This window comes from Miniopterus schreibersii (genome assembly GCF_964146895.1).
Source record: "Miniopterus schreibersii genome assembly, chromosome: 13".
Classification (NCBI taxonomy): domain Eukaryota; kingdom Metazoa; phylum Chordata; class Mammalia; order Chiroptera; family Miniopteridae; genus Miniopterus; species Miniopterus schreibersii.
Window position 1 is genome coordinate 39,546,022 of NC_138113.1, and position 19,862 is coordinate 39,565,883.

Here is a 19,862-nt window from a genome sequence, read left to right on the forward strand (position 1 = left end):
AATATATTAAGTGCTATGTCTCTTTGAGCAAGTGTTGTAAAGACAAAGACTGTCTCTATGCTCAAGGTGCTTGAGTGTCTAACTTGCACAAAGGTTTCCTGTGGCCTTAGCTAGGTTTTGAGATAACCCTGACAAGGCTCACTCCCGTTGGCTAATAGTTACAACTCCACATGCTTCAAGCTTAATTTGTATTCCTCTTAAAGGTTAATTTCCCCAGGAAGGGTAACAGTCACTTACTCCTCAAGTGATGGAAACAGATGGGATGAAAGACATTAGGTGTAGGACCCGAGAGGGTGAGGACAGACACCTCCTGGGCGACTGAGGAATAAGAGTGAAAGCTGAAGGCCCTAAAGCCTATTTCTTCAGAGCATGAAATTAAGGAGAAAGTAGAGCTGAGTAGGTTTGTAACAAGCAAGGCCATTTAAAGGGTAATTGTAAACTTTGAATGATCACACACACAAAATTTTAGACTCCCAAACCTTAAAAACTGCATTTATTTGTCTGCAGAACATAGGCCTGGACCAGCTTTTTCACTTTTCATACTTGGGGGAGCCTGAAACACAAAAGAGAGTTTATTGTAAATGGCTAAAAATAAGAAGAGACAGTTCACAAAAGAAATATCTAAAAAGTTGTTCATTTCATTAGTAATCAAAGATGTTTGAATTTAAATACACCATTTTTACCCATTAAAATTCTATCTTTTTTTTTTTTTAATATATCTTTATTGATTTCAGAGAGAGGAAGGGAGAGGGAGAGAGAGAGATAGAAACATCAATGATGAGAGAGTCATTGATCAGCTGCCTCCTGCACCCCCTGCTGGGCATTGAGCCTGCAACCCTGGCATGTGCCCTGACCAGGAATCGAACCTTGATCTCCAGGATCATAGGTCGATGCTCAACAGCTGAGCCACGCCATCTGGGCTAAAATTCTATCATTTTAATAGATTCCACTCTTGGCAAGGACATGATGAACTCAGCACTCTCATATAGCTGACAGTATTATAAGTTAGCATCGTGCATCAAATCATAGGTCGTACCTACCGTGGCTCAGGAGTTCTACTTCTGGAAATCTATCCTTAAAAAAAATACAGAAAGAACGAAACACATCAGGTTATTTGTCATGTTTATGAGAACAAAAACCTGAAAGCAACTTAAATGTCTGACAATTAGAAAACTGTCCCATTTAATGAGCAATTAAAACTTATATAATAAAGACTGTATGTTAACCTCTTAACTTGCCAATGATAGGATAAGGAAAAGCAGGACGCACGATGTTATCTGCCCTGTGAGAATGTCTTAATTCAGCCGTATAGGAGACATATCTAAAAGCATTTTACAATATTTGCATCAGTGGTGTTACTAAGATCATGCTGTGCCTTCTCAATTTTCTGAAATCTTGACTTGAAAAAAACAAATGCATGACTAAAAAATAAAGTCACTCAAATTATGGTCAGTTTGTATATTAGAACCCAGATGTGTATCACTGTGGATAATAAAATACCAAATGCTTTAATTTAGGTTAAAGTTTTTTATCTATTTTTGAGCCCACTCTCATTCACATTTCCAGGGTGAGTTTTGTTAGAATGAAAGGCAGTTAAAGAATTTAACAGTATTGCGCACATCCCATTGACTCAATGAATGTTGGGCAAGTCACTTAAACTTCCTTCCCTTAGTTTCCTGACATGTAAAATGGACATAATTGTCTGTACATCACAAGTTGATTACAAAAACTAATAGGTTAATAGGTACAATTGGCCAGGAACAGTGCCTGGCACAATGTAAGTATCAATAACTGTTTTTTTCCTGACTTTGATCAAGCCTTTTGGTTATACATGTGATCAAGCTTTCTTTTCTTGAGTTGAAATTTATCTTTAGACATTTTCTTTTTAAAGTTTTTAAAAAAGTTTTTACATATCTAGAATGTTTTAAACCTATGAGATTTGTTTATTGTATTTACCAGAAGGGTTAAAGGATAATTTAATCTTATCAGCCTACAGTCTAGTATGTTATAGATTGTCTTAGTTTCTTTTTGTCTTAAATATTACCTTCCTGGAATTTTCCAGGTAACTCTAAGTATCAGAATATGAAAACTTAAAGTTTATTAATGTTGCATTGTAATATTCTCACAATGCATTGAAAAAAATGCCCGTTGGCCTCATCTAAGTCAAGGAGTTAAAGGACCAAGGAGAGCATGGTCTGAGGAATGGAAACCTAGCTTGCGGCTCAACTCCTCTAATAAGGCAGGTGCACTCCTGTTGTTGGTTGTGTAGCTGGATGACTTTACATATCATCCAATGTACGTTTCCCTCCATCCACTGAGTCAAGGCTTGGAGGTTGGGATGGGGAACAGCGATAGAGAGATACCCACCAGAAGTCTTCACTCACTCAGCTTTAGAATTCAGTTTCCAGATTAACAAGAGTCTGAAAAGCAAGACTCTCATTTGGAAGGAGCTAACTTTGTTGAAAGGGAGAATAAACGTCTGGGTTATGGTGGGCCAGAGCTTAGATGGCCACTCATCAGGTAGCCACAGAGCAGGGAAGAGGCAAGGTATGATGTGAAGATTTCCTACAACTAGAAATGAGATGCAGGTCGAAACAGCAGGTCATAGTTATTCAGAAGGGATGAAGCTACTGTGTAGAAGCTGCCTGATCCCTGGGAAAGGCCCCTGAACCGTGACATCCTGGGCCTTGACCAGGAATGAGGAAGAGTTATAAAAGGTAATAGAACCCAAGAAATTTAAAGTAGAATCTGTGGAAAGCAAAGATTTGTGCCCACTTTTCAGGATGTAACCCCTCAGAGTTGTTTAGTGACCACATGGCTGAGGGACATCACCGGGTTCATGGGCCTGAGGGCAGCCTCATAGTCCATTTGAAAGTGGTAAAGCCAGGGAGGCAGAAGAGGCCTGGGTTCTGAATGCAGAAGGTCCGGCAAGTCTGGTCTAGAGGAGAGAGTCACAGTGGTGGGCCATAGACACTCACAGCAGATGTCGGCTCGACAGTACCCAAGACTAGGGGCCAGAGGACTAGCTGGGATCAAAGAAAAGAAAACACACAACCACTTTTATCCAGCCTCTATGGTGCAAAGGTACAATCCTCACTGTACCCAGAGGAGGAGGAATGGGGGAGGGGGAGATCACTTAAGAAGCAAAGAGCCTCCATAGCAATTCTTAACATTGAATTGATTCTGTATTTACTCAAAGACAACGGACCTTAATGGGATAAGATAAAGAGTTTTTCCATCACCTGAGCCATAACGGTCTTACTGGGTTCTCAAGAATAAGCGTAGTACATTTTAGAAAGTAAAGTTACATTTCTTCCCATCTAAATTGTGCTCATAATTGTCAATCTTGCTTCAGTGTGTGAAAGCCCAGCCAGGACCCAGAGAGCAGTACACAGCCTTGTGGCCATAGCCTTGCCCGCCATCTCATGTCTGGAGGAAGAGCCATTCAGATAATCTTCCAGCAAATTAAGCTCCTTTATAATAAGCAGGGCTTTGACCACCAAGCCCCATGTAGTCTGTCTCTTCCCTTGGGGACCTGGTCCAAATTGCAGGGGAACTTGGTTCCTCTCATCTCGGAGCACCTCCAAGGAAGCAGGTGCACCAGGCTCATCTTCCACAACAGAGTTGTTGGAAGGACACATTCCTGGAAGGAAAGATCCTCCAAAAAGGAAGAAAGTGATCAACGAGAACCAGAAGAGCTCCTAAAAATAATTGAGTTGTGTTTAAATCTCTTTACCCTTCCACTAGAAGAACTACCTTTAATACTGTGTCTTTGGAGCCCATTCTATCCCTGATCTGTTTTGGATAACCTGGAATTAGAATAAAGGGGAAAAGTGGGTGGTGGAGGTTGGAAGAACACACTGACCTCTCTCAGGTGCTAGCTCAGGTGGTCCTAGCATTTGATTTTCTGCTAACCCAAAGCGTCGTCTTCCAAAGAAGGTCAGCAGCACATCAGAGAAGTCCTGCCTCTACTTTTGAGGGAAACTTTCCTCCAATTCTTGCCATTCTCCTCTATATACACGTGGAACCTTTTATAAAACTCAAAAATATTCCTTTAAGAAGTCCATTAGAATAGGTGAGGACTTTAATTAATTTAACCACCAGGCCCATTATATGTCAGAGAAATAGAAAAGAAACTATTGGCTTTCTCAAATTATGCTCACTGACAGGATTAGGAACACAAACCAGGTAGAGATCTTGCCAAACACACCAAAATTCACGCACATACACAAGCATGCACACACAACACACCAAAACCCACTTCTATGATTAACTCAACCTTTTGTACCCATAGAAAATTTGAGTTCCAACAAAAGAACTCCCTCTCTTATTTTCACAAAGAAATAGAAATTTGTCTTTCCTCTAACATTGTTTTTTATCTTAATCAGATTTGGCCTTAAGAGTCTTCCTTGGGTGCTGGCTGCATCTTTTCCTGAGTAGCTGCAACCTGGGGTATCCTCCGTCAGAGGTGGCATCACTCCAGAGTGAGATGGATCCCATCCTGCATGTCCCATATCTTACCCTTCCAATGTTCCACAGAGAATGACCAGCATCTGTATCATCATGGCACCAAACCCTAAACCCCCAAAGTCCAGGAGACACAATAACACCCCAGAGCCAAATGCAACCACTGGCACAGCCTTCCCTCTGAGCCTCAGTGCCCTTGGTCCAGGGCTGCAAGGTTAAATGCCTAAGCTAGTGAGGTAATAAGGGGTGGTAGGGATCAACAAACCAGAGAACACTCTCCCCATCAAAAGGGAAGTTCAGCTTTTTAAAACACTTTACTGTCTAAACTTATCAGAATATGGCCCCTGGGCTACCTGTGAGCACTGTGGCAGACAAAAGAGCTTCCCAAGGGAAAGCCTAGACCTACCCCACTGCTGTGGAAGGACTTCTGCTAAAACACATCGCCACGACCTGGGGGAAATGTGAGAGGGAAGACAGAATATAGATGCTTCTGGGCTTCCCCTGGGTGCTTATAAATTCACCCCAACTAGCCAGACTATCTCATTTCAGAGCTTAAAATGCCATTAGAAGAAATGTTCCCAGTGATTAATTTCACACAGAGATTACCACAGCCTGCAGAGGGGGCAGCAGAAATCTACCACCCACACAGGCTTCCTTCTCTCAGCCGCTCTTTCCCAGAACTGCTGCCAGAACAGGCCAACATTTAGAAGTGTCTGGTGGCGACACATCTGGGCCTCATAATAGACAGTATGCTCATCTACATCTCTCTTTCCAGAGCCCCTCTGACCCAGCACAATTGGCATTTCACTCCACCAGAGGGTGGTCTTTGTCCAGGGACACAGCCTCCACAGGATCACAGGCAACTCTGAACAAAATTCAGAGCTTTGGTGTGATGGGAAATGCCCAAGACACAGCCATGGGTGACAAATAGGAGTAAACAATGGTAGTTTATTGAACATCTTGCCACCCAGCAATGCCCACTCCAAAACAGCAAAATCTTACACCTGGAAATCTAATTCTAAATGAGCCTTGCTTGAACCTTGACCTTAATCTCTATCCCCACCAAGGCCAGATGCGGTGGCTTCACATGGCCCACGGCCCTCTCCATCCACGCACATACTTGCTGATTCAGTCCCCAAGTGAACCTACCCTTGCCCAAGAAGTTAATCTCCATCCCTGCCATCAGCAGATTCTTATGTACTTCGTTTGGGATTTTGCCTCTTGGGAATGTTGCTGATCTGGCACAGCCTGTTCTGACCCCATCCCCAAGTATGACCATCTCTGCCGGCATCAGGAGTCCACTCCTCAGGTCCTCTCTGAGGACAAGAAGAAGGGTAAATGGAGCTTCACATTCGCAGCTTACTCTCAAATGGGTCAGGAAAAAAATTCTTTGTACCATACTTGCAACCTTTCTATAAGTGGATTATTGTTTCAGAATAAATGTTTTTATTTTTAAAATGATTTGAACATCAAAGAATGAGAAAGCCTTGACAAAACTGATGAAATATTAGAACACTATCACACAAAAAATGACACTACATTCAGGCCTTAGAAGGCACACTTGACAGAAGTTATATGCATATATAAAATAATCTCAAGTTTATTGGTTAATTCTTTGCTCATTCAAAGAATTAGCACACTCTTCCAACTAACAACTTAAACTTGGTTAGCTAAAAGACTAAAAATTAAGTGTCTCATTCCCTTTTTGAAAGAAATTTCCAATCAAATCTTTTGTTTCCTACTAAAAATGATTTCCTACTAAATTGATTTACTATAAATGTTCAATATCCAGGATCACTTATCCTTGGAAAATATGGATCTCCTATACATCTTTGCTGCTGGTGTTGCCAACATAGGCTTGTTCTGCTACAAGGCCCGACAGGACTGGCAGGAACAAACAGCCAGGGAGCTCACCGTGAGAATGACATGGTGATGCCTACCTGGTAAGGATCAGTGGGGATTAAATGCAAGTAAGATTCTTGCTTTAATATCTAGTACATATTAAAACTTACATTTGTGGAAGCATTACTATTGTTAACTTAGATAGCCAGGTTCAAGTTTCAGTTCAGGTCACATCTGCACTCTTTTCTTTTGTTCTCAGTCATTTCCTCTCAGCTCATGTAGTAGCAACAGGGTTAACTGGCAAGGAAAGGTTTATATCTCGAATGGCTCAGAATTTGAAAATCTAGACAGAGCATGTGCACAAATGGAATCCTTAGAAATGAGTAATCAAATCAGAAATGGGAACCAAGGTCAGCCAGTCAGCAGGAAGCCTGTAAGACCTTAAACCAGAGTGGAGCATTGGTGAGAGTCAAATGAGAAAACCCAGAACACTTGCTACAGACAGAGCTAAAGTGCCTGTGGCTCACTGTTGATTGCTCACCAATCAATACTGATTGCTCGTGGTGAGTCAAGCAGACTCAATAATGTATGTCCAACTCAACAATGACATGTCGGGTACTGTGGAGACACTTCACTGACATGATGCCATGTGAACCTCACAGTTATCTTACGTGCAATGGGATTATCGTTCCCATTCTACAGATGAGGAAACTGAGGACAGGAGATGCAGTAGCTCATCCAAAGTCACACAGCTAGCAAGTGGTAGAACCAGGGTTTGAACCTCAGCATTGTCTCCAAAGTCTGCACTCAACTACTATTTGAAACTGCCTCACACTGCCAACTATTTGACTCCACAGTCCCCATTGTCTCTTACATCAGATTTAGCAACTTGCTTGTTACAGTACTTTTAGTTCCAGATTCCGCCAAGCCTTTCTTATTTCAATAGCAATCGTGTTGTAGTTAGGAGCAGGGGGTCTTGTTTGTGTAACACTGAGACACAGCAAGGACCAGAATTCCACTTTCTAGACTTACAGAAGCAGGCTGCTGTTTCGAGTGACTTTGTTAGCTTGGCAGAGTAATAAGAGCTGTTACAATAAACTCCTTTATTGCTTAGAAAATGCTACCTAATAACAAGGCCAATTTTTTAAAAAGTTGTGTGTGTGCACATGCAAGTAAGTGTGTGTGTGAATGTTATGTGCATGTTTGTATATGCTATCACAATGCAACTTTATGTATGGCAATCTAGTACTTATTTCTTTTTCTAGAGACCTCAGAATCCAGAAAAATCTTTTGATGTACTATTTAGAGTCATAAAAAATAAGCTTAGCCCAGCCGGGCGTGGCTCAGCGGTTGAGCGTCGACCTAGGATCCAGGCGATCGGGGTTCGATTCCCTGTCAGGGCACATGGCCCGGTTGTGGGCTCGATCAATGACTCTCTCATCATTGATGTTTCTACCTCTCTCTCTTCCTCTCCTTTCCTCTCTCTGAAATCAATAAAGATATATTTTTTAAAAAAATAAGCTTAGTTCTATTATAAGTGATTCTGGAGGAGCTGCCTTCCACTTGGGCTGCTTACCAGTTAATTTGGGGACATAATAATAGACCTTCCAAACTAGCAAATTCTACTTCCCACCTAGGTGCTTTGACAAAATAATCTTGTTTCAATCATGGTTCAGCATGGAAAACACCACACACCTCAAGGGAAGCATTTAGAGTTTTTTTTTACATCTATATTACAACTTAAGAAACACTTTACCAGACTCCTGGTTGGGGAGATAACTTCAGTTGTAGACATCACGCTCTGGCAACAAGCGTACGTTGCCTCACTACTGCCACCATCTGCCCAGGGCCCTGCCGCCTCATTCTTCAAGCCCACAGCACAGCTAGCATGTTGGGTGTTGTTTCTTAATAGCCCTTTAGCCATGGATATATGTGGCTCAGAAGTATTATTGATATAGTTCTGATGATGTGGGTATTGTTTCTAGAAACCATATTTAGTTGTCAAACAGTATGACAGATTTTGAAGATTTAAATCAATATATTTCCAAGTCTTAATGGACAAAATTTCATTTAAGTGATAAGGGCAATGCTTAAGTCATGGAGAGAAAGATCATTCCTCAATAGACTGTTTTTTGTTCATCTATAACTTTAAAATGTTGTAGATTAAAAATACTATAGCAACACAGAACAGATCCTGTATTTTAATGAACACAGCACAAAACAGAGTACTTCTGTTACACAATAAACATGCAAGAAAAAAACTAAGACAGCGACCTGCACATTTGCAAACACTGTGACCATGCTAAACCCAACCATCCAATTTGGCCAATAGGACAATCCATTCCCACCACTGCAGCATGTATCCTCCCAGTCACTGCCTACCTAGAACTAGTGGGCAAGAAAAAACCCACCCTGAAAAGGTCTCAGACTTGCAGGTTGAATGGACTTTCAGGTTGGCTCTTCCCTCTGCTTAGACTCCAGAGTGTTAGCAACAACACACCCTCAACTCCCTACCAGCTGACTCCTAGTCCATTCCAGTTTCACATCTCAAATGCTGGGCCTGGTTGCCTTTCCTGGCCTCTACCTTCTCCCACCCCTCAGATTTTCAAGATTTCTCCATCTCTGACCTTAGGACCCATCTTGCTTCTCTACTACCTTCTTGCCACCTTCTCTCTGATGGCTCCTCCTTCCTCCTGTCAATGATGTCACTTAGGGCTCATTTCTAAGGCCTTTCCTATCTTCAAAGTTTATCTCCTCTGATGACTAACCCATTCTCAGGCCTTCAAGGTTTGCCTCTCCATGGACTGAGCCCATAAAACCAATCCATACCTTCCACTGCCTAATGGACACTTCTGAGCTGTGCAGCTTGATAACAGTGGTGGTGCTCTGGTGCTTCACAGTTTGCAAAGAAGGCTCATTTGAGTGGCATCACCACACTACTGCTATGCTCTCCAGCAGGGTTGTCCCTTAGGGAGGGCCTCTCCCAAGGGAGACCCCTTGGGGACAGAAATGCCTCTTCCTTTGTGTCCTATCTGATGTTTTTCTTGCTGAAGAGAAGCCACCACCATAGTGTGGGTTTATGGACCCAGCTGTCAAGGTCCTATTAAAAATTCAGCAGTTAGGAGCTCAGGGCCCTGGACAGTGACAGGAGGTAAGTACATAGATGGTTAGGGACTTGGCTTCAAATCTCACACAGACCTGGACTCAATCCCCACTCCGGGCATTTCTGAACCATGTGGACTTATAACTGTATTTTGTTTTCTTCCTCTGTAAAATGAGGACCATAAAAAACTCAGAGGATTGTTACAAACTAACTGGAATGTATACATAAATTGCCTGGCACATACAAAGGGCAATATAAACAATAGATAGCATTGCTCTAATTTCCTAAACCTTTACCTCAGAGTCTTTGGCTCTTTCCAAAACATCATTGAGAACTTGTATGTATTCAGTTGCACCTTTAAGAATATCAACTTTGCTAGGCTTCCTGCTTTGAGGAAGAAATGGCACCAATGCCTTCAGTTTGGCAAAACCACGGTTGAGATTCTTTATCTGGAAAATAAAAAGGCACAGTGAGACTCAGAGAAGCTAATTTGTACACACATCTCCACAAACCACAAAAGGGGGTTTCGTTTGTTTGTTTTTTAAATATGTCTTTATTGATTTCAGAGAGAGGAAGGGAGAGGGAGATAGAAACATCAATGATGAGAAAGGGTCATTGATCAGCTGTCTCCTGCATGACCCCTACTGGGGATCAATCCGACAACCCTGGCATGTGCCCTGACTGGAATCGAACCTTGATCTCCTGGATCATAGGCTGATGCTCAACTGCTGAGGTATGCTGGCTGCTGGGGGTTTTGAAGGCTTACTTCCACCGCTCTCGTCTGGGTGGGGAATCTAAGCAGGCACATGCCAAAGAGTCACCACTCCACCAGCAGCAGTCCCTGGCAAGGGAGGGAGCGGGATGTAAACTCGGCACTGTGGGTAGACAGGCTGGAAGGGGTGTCTATGTTCACTTGATCTCCTTTTCTTCCTCTGGAAACACACCCACTGCACTAAAATGTGGAGGCAGTAGGGCAAGTGGCTAAAAGCTCTGAGTCAGTACAACAGCAGCTCTACCATTAAAGCCCAGCTCTACCATTTAGCTTTATTAGCGTATTTGGATACTTCATATCACCAAGCCTTGGTTTGTTTAAATGCAAAGTGAAAAATACCCGCCTTGTAGCTTTTTTGTTATAACTCTTCAACTTTTTGCCCAGCTGAGTTGATGATTTAGAGTGTTACAGTCCATAGAGTCTGCATGTTGGTAAGACTTGAAAGGTAGAATGAGATGCCTCTTCTTCTTCTTCTTCTTCTTCTTCTTCTTCTTTTTTTTTTTAAATCGCCAGGGTCTAATCCCTCAGCTCCAAAGCCCAAAACTCTGATGATCACCCCTAGGGGACACGGGCCCTGAAAGACCTGGCTCCCACTACACTGTAAAGCCAGTGTACTCACGTAGCAAGCCTCTCCCACCCCTCATCAAAGTGAATTACGGACATAGTGAGCACATCCACAGCAGAATACCAGGAAACATGAAAATACTGAACAGAAATTAGGTTCCATTTTTCATGTACCGAGCTGGTAACATTTTTGTTTTGTTTTGTTCGTCATACCCAGGGTTGAGGATGGAAAAGGGAATGGTCCTATGTCTTGTAAAAGGGAATAAAAATTGGTAACTTTTCTAGAAAACAATTGGGCAACTTGTATCAAAAGTTGAGACTGTATATGTCCCAGTAATTCCACATCTAGCATTTTGTTCTAAAGCAATGATCAGACGTGCACATAGGTTTATGTACCAGTAAGACGCTGCAAAAAGCATACACGCCTCACAACAGGAGACTGGATAAGTTATGGTCCATTTCTAGGTCAGTCTATGCAATCAAAAGATGCTCTTTGAAAGAATGCTTAGGAATATGAGGAAATCCTTTTGATAATGTTAAGTGAAAAAATACAAAGATGTGTACTAGATGATCATAATTTTGTAAAGTTATATGTATATACAGACACACATAACTAGAAAAAAAGACTGGGCGCATATACACAGGAATGATAGTTCATAGTCATTATGTTTGTGTAATGGCTATTTCTGTTCCCTATTTAGTCATCTCTGTATTTTCCAGGTGTATTAATTGTATCATTATAAAGAATAAAGGTCATTAGTTTTAAAATAGTGGATAACACCAGAACCAAATCTCTGCAGAAAGTGATTCCTTCCTGGTGGGAAGGCCCCCACAAACTGCAAAATAATGGGTCAGAATCTTGTTCAAGGGCCGCATCATCACAGCAGATCACAGGGTTATTTTCATGAAGTCTAGTGCCTGGCAAAACCATGCTTCTCCACTCTGGCAATTTCCCCAAGTCTCCCTTAGGCCTTCTATTCTTCCTTGGTGCTTTCTCGGCACACCCTTTCCCAGACAAAGCTCCTGGATGATTCAGAGGGGCTACATCTCTAAGGGGGCTGGGTGTGCACGAACAGGCCCCAGCAGAACTTCCTCAAATCCCAGCCTAAACATGCGCCCCGTCTCTCCCACCACTCACCCTCCCCTCTCTGGGACCCTCCTCTTCTGCACCCCAACCCACAAATAGCAGAGGGACCGAAGGAGACCAGATCTGACAAGTTTGGGGCCGAGTCTAGTTAGAAATACCAAAAGCTACCAGTAGATGCCGCTCCACGACGGCCCCCAGGACCGTTCCGGTGGGTGATTTAGCGCGAACCCCGTCAGACTGGGAAAGGGGAGCTTTCTCTCCCTTGCAGGGGGTCCACTGGGAGTCTAGTGCACACCGGGGCGTCGTGGGGGTTTCTGTTTCTTTGTTTAAAGTAAAGAGTAACTTCCATTTGCCCCACTCACCCCATTTATGCTTCGAGACAGAGACGCAGATGCCAGGGAAAAGGGGTGCTCAGAGCCCTGCGCGCCCCGAGCACCCACCAGCGCAGCTCCCTGGGTGGGGAGATTTAAGCGCAGCTCCCGTGCTCGAGGCTTTTTAAAAGCACCTGCCAAGCGGAGCCGTTTCTGAAGTTGGCAGGGGCTCCTCCGCTCCCCACCCCCCCCCCAGGCGGGTCCCCTGCAGTCCAGGTGGGCTGGCCCGGGAGGCGCCCGTCCCCGGGGCGGCGAAGGAGCGGCGGACAAGGCCACCGTCGCCTCCCAGGCGAGGACACGAGCCGCCCTCAGGAGGCCGAAGTCACCTCGGGGCCCCGCGGGTGGGCGGCGAGCGGGTGCAGGGGGCCTGACCAGGTGTCCGGAGCTGGGCGGCGGGGAGCGGGGCAGACCGGGGGGGGGGGGGGGGGGTGCGGGGCCGTGGGGCGGCCGAGCCCGGGTGGCCTGCGGGACTCGTGCGGGGCAGGGCGCTCACCCGCTCGCGCTCCTTGGCGTTGGCCACCCGCCGCCGCTCCAGCACCAGCTGGAGGTCCTCGGTGGACGAGTAGCCGCCCGAGGGCAGCCGCTTGAGCCGGCAGATGGCGGCCAGCTGGGGCAGTGGCCCGAACTGCTCCCGCAGCACGTCCTCCAGCGCCTCGGCCGGCGGGGTGACCAGGAAGCCGGGCGCGACGTCCATGGCGGCGCCCGCGGGCGAGGGCGGCCCCGGCCTTTCATCGGGGGCACCTGGGGCCGCACGCGGCGCGCGAGGCCGCCTGGGCGGGGCCTGGGCCACCTGCGCCGCGCCCGCTGCGAGCCGCCCCACCCCCGGGAGGCCGGCGGGAGTTGTCTTCAGCAGGCTGCACCGCTGTGGCGAACCCTGGGTCCCCGACCCACTGCTTCTCAGATTCAGCGCACACTGCAATCACCCGGGAGGTTTGTTTGTTTGTTTGTTTGTTTGTTTGTTTGTTTGTTTGTTTTAATGCACTTGCATCAATACCAATCCCCCAAATTCAGATTTAACCAGTAGGGGTTGGGACCTCAGCTTCTGATAAAGGCATACACCTATATACATTTACCAGGAAAAAATTGATACAGGCAAAACTTTTTAAAAATTCATTTTGAAATAAAAGTTGCAAGAGTGCGGGGCAGGTGTGGCCCAGTGGTTGAGCGTGCACCCATGAACCAGGAGGTCACTGCTGGATTCCCAGTCAGGGCCCATGCCCAGGTTTCAGGCTCCATCCCCAGTGGGGGGCGTGCAGGAGGCAGCTGATCAATGATTCTCTCTCATCACTGATGTTTCTCTCTCTCCCTCTCCCCTCCTCTCTCTGAAATCAATAAAGACCTATTTTTAAAACTGCAAGAGCAGTAACAAAGAGGCCTCTTATCTCCTTCACCTAGATTCTCTACTTGATAACTTTTCTCGCCTTTGCTCGCATTTGTTATCCTTTTTCTAGAGCATTTTCTCTGTCTGGCCCTGTCTTAATGACCTTGACGGTTTCAAAGACTAGAAGCTCTTCATTCTGTAGGATGTCCCTCAGCCTGGGTCTGTGCAATGTTTCCTCATGTCCAGACCCAGGTTGTGCCCTCTTGGCAGGGACTCCATAGAAAAGATGCCGACTTTTCTCAGTGCATCACATCAGGGGATACATGCTGTTGACCTGTGGCGAACCCTGGGTCACCGACCCCACTGCTTCTCAGATTCGGCCGCACACTGGAATCACCTGGGGAGGTTTGTTTGTTGTTTGTTTGTTTGTTTGTTTTAATGCACTTGCATCAATACCAATCCCCCAAATTCAGATTTAACCAGTAAGGGTGATGTTAACCTTGATCTCCCAGTCAAGGTGCTGTCTGCCAGGTTCTGTCACCATAAATGGACTAATTTTTCTTTCTTTTTTATTTTTTATTTTTATAAAATATATCTTTATTGATTTCAGAGAGAGGAAAGGAGAGGGAGAGACAGAGATAGAAACATCAATGATGAGAGAGTCAATGATTGAGCCCTCAACCTGGGCATGTGCCCTGACCGGGAATCAAACCCCGATTGCCTGGATCCTAGGTTGAAGCTCAACCGCTGAGCTATGCCCGGTCGGGCTAATTTTTCTTTCAGTTGATAAATATTTTGTGAGGAGACATCCTTAGCATCCATTACTGACTCCTGCCTGAATTAACCACCATTCTGATAACTGTCAAACAGTTAGCATACTGCTGTTGGGAAGAGCTTTCCCTTCTTCCCCGTTATTTATTCATTTTATATTCATCAGCATGGTCGAATGTATTTCATTCATACCATTATTTATTTTAATGCTCAAATTGTCCCAGATGTGGCCTGTGGGAGGCTCTTCAGGCTGGCTCCTCTGTCCTGTTGACATGGTCCCATCACTCTTTGAGCCAAAAGATACAACATGTTCCAAGCTCATCTTGAATTTTCCTAGCCCCAGCCTTGGAATCAGTCAGTTCTTCATTTAGTTCAATATAGGATTTTAAAAAAACAACATCGGATGCTGGGTCGTTCATTCCTTTTGGGATATTATTGCTTCTAAGCCCCTTTGCAGACAAAAAATACATACATACACATACACAAAAGCACACACATACAGCTATATCTATCTCCCTGTACATGGATAGATTTATTTTAAAAGCATGAGTTCACACTAATACCTCCAATTCCTATCCAACACCTCAAATTCCTCCCTAGTTTCCTCCTTTCCTTATTTGTGACTCCCCTCTCCAATAGTGAGAAACCTGACTCTGGTTATCCTCAATATATTTACTTATTTGCTCAGTTCTCATATAGAACCTATTTTCTAGCCACACCAGGCACCTCCTTGACCCCATCTCCTCCTCAGCTCCCACTGTGGCACTGCTTCCTAGGGAAGGGCAAGGGAAAGAGAAGACACACCAAATGTTCAGCTGGGGTTCCCCTGATCAGTGGGCCTGGGAATGGGGAGGTCTGGTCTGTGCACCCCATCTTCCATATTGCTTGCATTTTTCATAATAAGCATGGGTACATATATATCTCCTCACCCAAGGACATTTTTTCCATTGATTTTAGAGAGAGTAGAAGGGAGGGGAAAGAGCGAGCGAGAGAGAAACATTGATGTGAGAGAGACACATCGATTGGTTGCCTCCTGAATGCACACTGACCAGGGCCGGGGGTCGAACCTGCAACCCAGGTACGCTTGACCAGGAATCGAACCCAAGAACCCTTTGGTGCATGGGCTGACACTCTAACCACTGAGCTACACCAGCCAGGGCTTAAAAATATTTTTAAGAAGGAAAATATATTTTTAAAATATATTTTAAAATATACTTGTTTGCTCTATGTTCATTTGGTGCTACCTGCTGGGAGGCAGATAGAAGGCAACAGGAGCCAAATGTATGGAAATGAAGCTGAAAATGGAGATAGTTTACCCATTTACTTAACTTTCCTTGAGGATCAAAGGGGACATTATTGACATTATTCTATTTTATTGCCAAGCCCTTGAGTACACCAGCTGGTGTGCATCAGGAACTCAGTGTGAGAACCTCACGCTTTATTTTTTTCACACTTGCTCCCCTCCATTAACACCAACTGTAACTTTTTGTGCTCTTGGCTGTTAGATTCCTCCACTGACCCATCTGTTCTGAGGGAGAGCAGTCTGAGCTAAGTTGTTAACCTGATAGGGACATAGTGCTGATCCCTGGCCGTCACCCAGGAATGCAATGGTCTAGTGAACAAAACAGCATATTTCTCCCTCCTCTAACTGTGAAAGGTGTAGGTCAGCAACGCAGCTCTGCCGCTCATGGTCACTTAGGGACTTAGATTCTTTCCAAATCATGCTCCTCCATCATTGCTTCTGGGTGTCATTTCCAAAAATGGAGCTGGTGCCCTGCAGGGATCAAACCTCAAAGCCACAAAGTCCTAGGCCATTCACCCCAGCCAAAGTTCAGAGCAGGGTCAGAAACACTTCTAGGTATACTAGGTAGATGCCAAGGAATTTAGTTCAGGGATTTAGGTGCTTACACAAGCATTGGGAGGACTGGAGGAATAGGGTGAACTCTGAGTTCAAGAACACACCATCAAACCTGCAGACCAGGGAGCAAGGAGCCAGTGCTCCTGCAGCTGCCACTCAACCCCCCAAAGCTGGGGAGGGCCCTGGAATACTGCTGTGGAGAAAGTCCCCACCTCCCTGCTTGTCCACAAGAAATAGACAAAAGGACAGGGAGGTGTGCTCCGCCTCACTTCTACGCTAGCAAGCTCACACAACTGTTTCTAATAAAATCACCTTAATTGGCATCCAGAAACCTGGGTACAAAGGGTTCTGGAAAATGGAGCAATGCAGAAAGGCCTCGTGGAGTAAGGGAGTGAGGATGGGGGTTGAGAGAACCAATCCGTATTATCTTCCACCCTGGGACACAGAAATTGCTCCTTGCTCCATCTCATGCCCCAGCAGCTCCACCGCATCAGTCTTTGTCTGTTCATTGCCCTGAAGCTCCACTGAGAGGAGCACCCCCTCCTACATCTGCCGTCCTGGGTGCACTCGGCAGCCCCTCATCACACCAACCAGATTGAGGCTCAGACACAACTCCCTTAATCTCCTTAGCTCAGTCAAGACACAAAAGAGCTGCTGGAAAGCAACTTTTAGTAAGAGAATGCAAAGAATGACATTTCATAAAGGTACCAAAAACTTCAAAGAAACACGTCTACATTGCCCAGAATGCCTATCCAAATTAACTTGGCAATATTACTCATATTCACATAAATTTGTATTATTATTATTATTATTACATATTATCTATTACATAGTAAGTACTGTTTTATCTCACTATATTCCTGGGAATTAGACTTGACTCCCATTGTACAGATGAGAAAAATTGGTGCCAGAGAAATTGAGTGGCTAGCCAAGGTCACGTTGCTGGTCAGTGGCAGAGCCAAGCCTAGAACTCAGGTCTGCTGCCTCCACTGTAGTTCTTTTTCCTTGCGGTCTGAGTGGCCTCCCTCCCCAGGTCAGTGGCCCACCCCCATGCTTCTGGTTGACCTGGTCCCTTGACACACAGACCCTACTTCTCTCTCCAGGCTCAGCTTCTCATGCCTCACACTGCACTTCAGCCTTGAGGCTCTTCCCCCTCGGCCCCCACTGGGCAGGAGCTGGGGTTAATCTTGGCCATGTCACCAGCAGGGTTAACAGTGGGTCAGAACTGCTTCTTTGCTAAGAGTAGAGAAGAGGAACAGACCCACAGGCTTTGACCCCAGGGAGTTGGTGAAACGTCATTTCCTCACAGGGACCCTCAACTCAAGCCTTCCCAGTTTGTGCTGCCATGCTTCAGCAGCAGCCAGTAGCCTTGAGCTCTGACAAGATGCAGAAAGATGCCTGGCAGCCTCACGCAGGGGTAGGTGGAAGCTCAGAGCCCCATGGGCTGGCGGGCCTCACAGAAGAGCTGAGAATTAAACAGGGCCCCAAGGTTAGTCCCAGGTCAAGGGGAAGAGCTTCTGTAGCATAGGGGTTTGTAGGACTTTGGGCAAGTCATTCACACTCTAGGCCTCATCTTGCCATCTGTAAAGTGGAGATTTTAGTGAGGAGTCAATTAGCTAACACTTTACAGAGAGATCTGGGTGCCATGCACCATTCTAAAGTTGTTGAATGCAAGAACTTTCTTAATCCACACAGCAGTCTCAAGAGGGAGGTACTCTAATTTTTTCACAGAAGAACAACTGAGACACAAAAGTCCAGTAACTGGTTTTCCCAGCTAGAAAGGGGCAAAGCTGGGATTGGACCCAGACAGTCTGGCCACAGAGCCTGGGCCAATAAGCACCAATCTCTCCTGCCTCACGTAACTCCCACTGTACTGTGATGGCTACAGCAGCAGAGATGACTTATGAACCAGACAGAACATCCAGAAACTCAGCTGTTGTACAGACAAATCCTAAGGGACACATGCAGGGCAATGTTCTGAGCACCAGTGCAAAAGCTGAAATCAACGCTGCTGAGAGGATGCTGAGATACAGGGCTCAGTTCCCATGACCTGGTAGCAGAGATATTAAGAAAGGCTCTTTGGGGCCACCTCGAGGAGGGCCTGGAATTCCAGTCCTGGAGCTGATGTAGCTGGGAATGGGAAATGTTTGTCAGATATAAGAAGGGTATGATTTCAACAAAAACAGGGCTTAGGGGAGAGTTAAGAAGAAGTGGGGTGCAGGCTGCTTTGGGGAGGACAGGGCACATCTGTGCTGTGAATACCCTGCTGCATGGGCGCTTGTCCAGCAGGAGGAAGCCTTCTTGAGGCCCAGATGGCAGGTCCATTTTCTATCCTAAATCACCCTCCCCAAGAGCAACCCAGACCCCCTTACTCTTCTGTGATTTTCCCTCGGGCCTGGGGCTTTCACTGACAGTTGGGGCTCCCTGGAGTTGGTTGGCTCTGAGTTGCAGGAATTGCTAGCAGCAGATAGGGGTAGAGCCACTTATAAGTGGCCATTGTCAGTCAGAACAATACAAAAGGAGAGGGTTTTTCTGGTAGGCATGGTGCAGGCATACTGGGGGGATTGGGCCAAGGTGCAGGCCCAAATCTGGGTGCAGCACATGGGAGCAAGTGTTAGTAGAGGACACTCAGTTGCTGACTATAACGAGTACATTTTCCTCTAAACTAGTGACTGTCATCCTCCTCAAATTGCTGTGACATCTTCCAGAATGTAGTCACTCTCTGGAATGAGAAACCGTTCCCTGCCCCTAGAAAACCAGGCCTGGGAGGTCATTTCATGACAACAAAGAGCCTATGCTTTCCTCCCCCTATGCCAGAGTCAGCCCTGCCCCCCCCAAGTCACAGTGTGTAGAGCCCAGCCTCTATCAGTTTGAGTCCGCAAGGTGCCAACAACACACCCCATGTGGTGACAACTGTCTATCACAGCCTGCTCCTGCCACCAACACAATCCATGGTCACCAAGAGGGGCAGCTGTACAGGGTTTACACAGCAGAGACAGGTTGGGGCAGGCCCTCCAGGGTGACAAGCTGACCACTTCCCCCCAAGACAACCGAGGACTGCACTCTGTCTCCTCAGATGGCTCCACTCAGTCTGTGGACAACTTAATTTCTCTGCCTTTCTGACTCCCTCTTGGGGAAACTGCAGCTTTCAGAACCTCATGGGAGGAGAGAAAGGGCCAGCCCTGGCATGAGAATTGACCCTGGAGTGAGCAGGCGGGAATCCTTCATGTTTATTTGTCCCTGTTCCATTAGCTTTGGACGACAGACCATGATTGGCTGGATTGATGATGCAGAGCTGCGTGCTACTCCAGAATGTCACCTCACTCAGGTTTCAAGCTCCACAGGACTCCTTTCTGTGACTATGAGAAGGGGCTACATGTCGTAACTCTCTCTGCTTCCTGCTGGAATATCAGCTTCACGAGGGCTGGGACTTTTATCTGTTTGTTTCACTGTTGAATCCCAAAAACCTAGAAGAGTGCTTGGTATATAGTAGAGGCACAATAAATATTCCTTGATTTAATGAATATTGATAAAAAGCAAAATTCTTCTAATAGACTTAGTGGTTATGAATCCTTAGACATAAAACAAAGGAACTCTGAAATACATAAATTGAAAGCTTGAGAAGTACAAGAGTGAGACAAAATGATACAGAAATAAATGTTAAACATGCAAGAGTTTTTAAAAATCCTCTTAGAGAAATTGATAG

The 19,862-nt window shown here is 45.5% G+C and overlaps 1 protein-coding gene across 1 annotated transcript; it reads right to left on the minus strand.

Moving 5' to 3' along the window:
* Positions 1 to 530: 530 nt before the first annotated feature.
* FIGLA (folliculogenesis specific bHLH transcription factor) lies at positions 531 to 12,900 on the minus strand (the record flags this gene model as incomplete). The annotated part of the gene is made up of 5 exons (XM_081156420.1): positions 531 to 553; positions 1,041 to 1,074; positions 8,066 to 8,290; positions 9,709 to 9,861; positions 12,700 to 12,900. 5 exons carry the CDS (start codon positions 12,898 to 12,900, stop codon positions 531 to 533), a joined length of 636 nt encoding a protein of 211 aa, XP_081012546.1.
* Between the last annotated feature and the right edge of the window lie 6,962 nt (positions 12,901 to 19,862).